Source organism: Dreissena polymorpha, chromosome 14 (assembly GCF_020536995.1).
Source record: "Dreissena polymorpha isolate Duluth1 chromosome 14, UMN_Dpol_1.0, whole genome shotgun sequence".
Classification (NCBI taxonomy): domain Eukaryota; kingdom Metazoa; phylum Mollusca; class Bivalvia; order Myida; family Dreissenidae; genus Dreissena; species Dreissena polymorpha.
The window spans coordinates 67,138,370-67,144,766 of NC_068368.1; the positions used below are offsets into that span (position 1 = coordinate 67,138,370).

At 34.3% G+C, this 6,397-nt stretch overlaps 1 protein-coding gene across 1 annotated transcript; it reads left to right on the forward strand.

The window, feature by feature from the left end:
* The first annotated feature begins 2,725 nt into the window (after window positions 1–2,725).
* LOC127858914 (scavenger receptor class F member 2-like) lies at window positions 2,726–6,087 on the forward strand. The gene is made up of 4 exons (XM_052396241.1): window positions 2,726–3,752; window positions 4,524–4,656; window positions 5,117–5,199; window positions 5,598–6,087. The coding sequence occupies exons 1-4, from the start codon at window positions 3,386–3,388 to the stop codon at window positions 5,786–5,788; spliced, it is 774 nt and encodes a 257-aa protein (XP_052252201.1). The 5' UTR covers window positions 2,726–3,385; the 3' UTR covers window positions 5,789–6,087.
* The last annotated feature ends 310 nt before the right edge of the window (window positions 6,088–6,397 follow it).

Below are 6,397 nucleotides of genomic sequence, written 5' to 3' on the forward strand. Positions count from 1 at the left end.
AAACTATAAACACGTTATTGTCCCTCTTGCAATGTATCACGTACCTTTGAGTGTCAAATGTTTGTACACCAACACAACATTCACAGCCAACCTATCTGGGCATGAATTGAGTATGCAACTTTAAATATTTTGAAACTATTTGCTTTGAGACATGCAGCCACAACTGTCCTGATTGCTCATGTTGCAAATACACTTGAGATTGTACTCATGGGCGAGCACTGGAAAGTAATCGCCAAAGATGATATCAAGTGGGTTTCATTAATGAGGACAATATCAACAGCAGCAGCTCGCGAAACGCATTTGCACTAGTACTGCGATATACGTGAATGATCCATTCGGGAACATGTTTAACTGTATTTTTTTGGTTGTGGTTTTTATTATCATTTATAATTTAATATATGTTTAAGTTTAACATGTAACATTTCTTCGTGGAAGATACCTTAATTACTTTTATTGTTAACATAACGTAGATATTGGCAATTATATAACATGTACGTTTCACGCGTGAAACATTATTTTACCGTTTGCTCTAGTGTAAAGTGATTTTTTTCTATTCAACTTAATGACCTGACAAAATACGTGTTCAAAAAAGCGACGGAAATGATATATAATCTCGTAATATATTTAAATGCCGACCACCAGAAAACTGTAAAAATATCTTGTAAAATGGCACAAAACATTTTATTCCAGTGTCGCATACGCATGTTACATTGGTCCATTTAGTGAATTTTGGAAATGTTAGATATGACACCTTTATAGAAAACTGTACAATAATGCACATTAACAACATTTTGTTTTTCCATGATAAACCAAATACTGGTTTTGCAACGGAAAACAAGCGCATCTACAGGCCTAACGGGCAATTGATCTGAACGGATAACCAGTGTGTTCAAACTTAAGTACACAAACGTTACTTTTAAATCTTATTAATGGTATATTGTATTAAAAATTGATGAATTCCGACTTAAAACGAGAAACGAGTTATAGAACTTCATATAACGGTATCCTGTTTTTTTTTGTTTAACCATGCTTTCCATGAATAATTGTATTATTGTTATGTAAAGCTTTCGACCCAAAACTGCGATATTGTAATGCAAATGCAACTAAGTGATAAGATGTTGATATGATGATGCTAATTGAAAAGAAAACAAGGTTTTTAATACATGAAACTTACAGGTTCAGGTTTGAAAACACAATCGCTTGCCTACAAACTGGTAACATGGCTCTATCTTGAAACTGAGGACGCATGTGACACATTATTGATGGTACTTCTCTGTTGAGCAAATGGCCCTACGCACACACAGCATTACACGTCATTTGAACCAAATACGACTGATACAATTGAACGATTTTACTATCAATAGCAAAGCCGACGTAAATATTATGTTCGATTATTCGATTATTAAATTATTTAAAACAAATAAGCTCCAGAAGCCAAGCAATCTCACTGGAACATTGTCCGCTTGTTGGTCAATTCTGTCCCATATGATTTCTAAATGTACTACGTTAGATCAACGAGTGCCAATGCAACAAACAATCATTTGATTCCAACAATATATATAGAATATAATGTGAGTTCTGGATAAAGATCAAGTTTATCATGCGAGGCTTACGCTTGCGCAAACACGTTTCGAGCCGAGCATGATAAACTTGATCTCTATCCAAAACTCACATTATATACTATTTTTCTATTATCTCCTCCTTTTTCCATTAATAATTATCAAATATCGCATTTTTTGACGATTTTTTTTCCCGTTATTGACATAAACAGAATCTCCATTTTATAGAAAACCCCTAATCCGATCTAAAAATAGCGATAGTATAAAGCTAAAGTTTATACTATCGTTGTTATACTATCGATTGTAATCTGGTAATAGGATAAATCTATTTACCCGATCATGTTCGTGATCTTTTTTGACAAGTGGTATGTATATTATCATGTTCAATTGTATGTGCTATGAATATAAAGCCAGTTGTTATTTGTTGTTGGCATAAGTGTTATTACTGAACTTCAATTAACAGATGCCCTAGCATATCAATCGATGTGAAAAGTTCAGATGGGTTATAAGTGTACGTTTTAAACTTCCGTGTAGTATTCGACCCTCTATATCCGTTTTGGACATAAACCTGTATGCTCTATTGAAATCTATTCACATATTTAGTTGGTGCGTTTAAAACTTGTTTAGGTTGAACTGACAAAATGGTTTATAACATGCTTTTATTCGCATGAGTTATAGAAATACATTAATAAAGTAGACGTTAGGTGTGGTTCGACAATGTACACGCCGTATGCGTTTCATCTAACATTGTATTAATTTGGTAAACTATATAACAATGTTTAAAAAGAGCGTGCTGTGTTGTGTTCGAAATTCTAGAGACGAACAATGGCGGAAGATATATCTTGTGTTTGTGTTAATCTCAATGAGGAATATTGTGTCTGACGGTACTGACATACTGTTTGTTGTGATAGTTTTTTAATATTATTGTTCATTTAGCATCATATATTACACGGCATTACACATACTATCATTAGGTTATAAAAATCGGTACAATGCTTATAATTGTTTGTTACCAATTGTAATAAACGAACGACATTAATTACGTTGTATCTATGTAAAAACACATGTCGATGGTTTACAGCATATTGTGTATAAACAGTGATGTTTAATGTCTATTTTATATTTTTATAGCGCAGCCTTGTTCAGAGTCATGTGGCACATGTGATACAAACAACAAATGCACTAGCTGTGCTAATGGATACTTTCCGACCAACAATCAAATATGTGCTCCTTGTACATACACGGACTGTTTAACGTGTACAGACTCATCTGCATGTACTTCGTGCAAGCCCGGTAAATATGGTTTAACGTGTGCTAATCAATGTGGCCTTAACGGCCTTGGATGTATAAACGACACGTGCGATTTCGATGGAAAGTGCTCTTGCATTGATGGATATTATAACTTATATTGTACGGGGAAATGTTCGAATCATTGCATTGATACATGTGATAAAGGTAATAGGTCATGCCAATGTAAACCAGGATACTTTGGCGAAACATGCCAATATAATTGTTACAGTGGATGCTTAGAATGTAAACATGATGAATTTCCTTGCTCAGCATGCCAACCTGGAAAATACGGCAATCTTTGTCAGTTGCACTGTAAACCTGAGTGTAATGGAACATGTCATATCTCAACCGGTAATTGCCTTTCATGTCCTGCCAAGTGTGAAGCATGTGACAGTTCGCTTGAGAAATGCAACGGATGTATATCAGGATATTATGGAGAACAATGCGAATATAAATGCCCTTTGCAATGTTTAACAAAATGCGATCAATACAACGGTCAATGTCAAGATACGTGTCCTTATCAGTGTGACACGTGCATGAACCGCACGTCTTGCACACGATGCATGAGAGGTCACTATGGTCAAATATGCGACCAGAAATGTCCCAAAACGTGCGACAACTTAACATGCGACAAACATTCAGGAGCATGCCACAAATGTATAAACTATACATTCTACGGTAATTCTTGCAATGTGTCATGCAGTTCAAACTGTAACAACAACGAATGTTTGCAAGACAGTGGTGCGTGTATCAGTGGTTGCATTTACGATTACTCTGGTCTTCTCTGCGATCTAAGATGTCCTGGAATGTGTTTAAGATCTGCAGACAACACAGCTGCTGTGTGCGATGTAGATGGAAATTGTATCGGTGGCTGTGTAAAAGGATTCGAAGGGAATAAATGTGGTAATAACACGAATTATTGTTATAGTTCATATCATAGTATTGGTATATTATCGATGGGTTACACATTGCCAATGGAGCTTTAGCATATATATGCATTGAATGTTATATTAAGAAACACCCGCATGTCGGTAAAGGTAAAACTCAATTAAGATTAATGTACGAACCTTGCATGTTTTTACAAAGTCTAACTGTGCTAAGGGTTGATTTAACTAGTTATTGTTAATTTATTATGGATTCTGTACGTTTGTTTGCATAACAAAAATATATCAACATTCCGATTTCATTTAAATTATCCAACAAACTGCGTTATTTATTTTCTTGAAGAAAAATCATAAATTAATATTAACACATTATATGACATAATCAAACAGTAACACATTTACGTCATCCTTATCAAAAACAACAGGATTAAAATTTTAAATATTGATAACGGGCTTTTCCAAATAAAATATGAACGAAGTGAGTTCGAAAATAAAATGAAATATGACGCGGCGTCAAAATAACGACGCAATGACGCTCACTTTAGACTCACACGGGTTAACGTAAATGTAAATTTGTTTAGGTTATAGTTGGAAAAGCATGACATTTGATACATATATGAAACCGGAAAAGAACGTAGATAACGAAAATGAAAAAAGTAAAAATCGAAAATTTTGTCATTTGTGCTGGTTTTCTCATGGCGCGATTCATATATATAATGTGTTAGTCGCTTATTAAAAGTGTTGTGTGAGAAAAAAGTCAGCACCTCCTTAAAGTTTTGATACTATGCAGATATGATAGCAAATGCAAGCAGTAAAGACAACAACACGAGTGATCCACCTGTAGCCATCATTGCCGGTGCAGCAGCAGGGGGCGTGGTACTGATCATACTCATCGTGGTTATTGTGGTCGTTCTTAAAATAAGGTAATTCATGTACCATTAAACTGTAAACGCTTGGTACTTCTGGTGTGCGGAATGTTTTATTCCACAAATACAGATGATAATTAGTTAGAACTTATCTACATGAGTCGAAGCGGTACGTTGTCAAACACACTATATATTCCATGTTTGTAACAATCTTTAAACAAATAACTTGTATTTTGTTTTACTTCTTAGCTACGTAATTGCTGTCACCTTTTTCGCTATCGATCCGGGGTATATTAAAAGTGTACAATACGCAACTGATTGAAAAGACTTCATGTTACTTTTGCTGAAGAGGTGCAAATAACCGTCATCCCAACCTTACTATAAACTGCATTCTAGATTCGTTTTGTCATCATATGCTGTTATTTCATACAATTTTAAGAAATTAACAATAACAAATCTCGGATTATTTTATTCATCAGCATTAAATAATAATCTTGTATTTTTTAAATCTACTTAGGCGACCGAAAGATAGAGAATCTCCAGGGAATGTGTACGAAAATAGCGTATTTGATGGAAGAGCGGCTCCTGACACAGCCATAGGTAGTTTACAAATGTTGCTGAAATGTTATTTAGCAAATAATAAGACTATTGTAAAAAAGGTAAAATCGTTTCAATTTGAAACTAATTAAAATGTGTTTAATCATAGCACACTTATTGCAGTACAATATAATATAAAGAAGTGAAACTCCAGCTGCTGGAGCCAAATCAAACCTATGTTTTATCCATACTTGTGCCATTAAGGTATGCTATCTTGTAAGGAAACATGGTTATAAGTATTTTTTGTCACTGTCATTACCATTATGCTATATTATATTGATGCATTCTAATAATCGTCCCAAAAGCAATCACAGGAAAAACCTGACGAATCTGATTATTATATAATTATTTATGATTTTTGAATCAATGGTTTTTGTATAACTATTATGTTGATAATGCAGCTCTAGCAGACGGACTTCAAACGAGGACGTCAGACTACAGTTACCTGGACAATCAGTCGGATATCTCTCATACATATTCAGCCTTGGCAACTAACGCTGCTGCCATAATACCGGATACGTTACATACATATACAAATCTTGATTCCAATGCTATGGGTGACAAACCAGATGTGTCGAATACACATACTTAACTGGCTGAAAAAGCTGTTTGAATACGGAGAATTTACTCATTGAATATGTCCAGTTAACCCATTCTATAGAACAAGTGACAGGTCAAGAAGGCATGCATTGTCTTAGTTTGTTCTTTCTTTTGCATACCATTTTAATAATATTCTTTGTACTGTTTATATTATTCTTTATTAATAATGCAACAAGTTATAAAAAAGTAGTGAACCGACCTACATTAGTAATGTGTGGTGTACTAGTGGTGTAGTGGATTGTGAGTCTTGGTAGATCAACTAGATCATTATGCAATATTATTTGGTTATAAACAGACGATGTATACAATATCAAAAATGTCTTACTTTCAAAAATAAAAATAAATGATACACAGGATTTGTTGGTTTACATTCTATTCGTTTAAACCCGTATTACTTGTTACCCATTGAAACTCGCCTTATAACGATTTGCTAGTGTTGAGGTTATGTGAGCGATTTTTCTCCAAAGTCTTCAACGATCTTCCGTAGAACGTGTACAATGTCTACCGAATCACTAAGTGTAATGAGATTGAACGTAGCAGATGTGAACGTTAGGGTGTATGATTTATGAGTGTCGTTTATAATTTACCTTAAACATTAAAT

Coding starts and splice junctions, on each gene's coding strand:
- LOC127858914 (XM_052396241.1), top strand. CDS start 3,386: ATGAACCGCACGTCTTGCACACGATGCATGAGAGGTCACTATGGTCAA. Junction 3,753..4,523: donor ATTCGAAGGGAATAAATGTG/GTAATAACACGA, acceptor GATACTATGCAG/ATATGATAGCAAATGCAAGC. Junction 4,657..5,116: donor GTGGTCGTTCTTAAAATAAG/GTAATTCATGTA, acceptor AAATCTACTTAG/GCGACCGAAAGATAGAGAAT.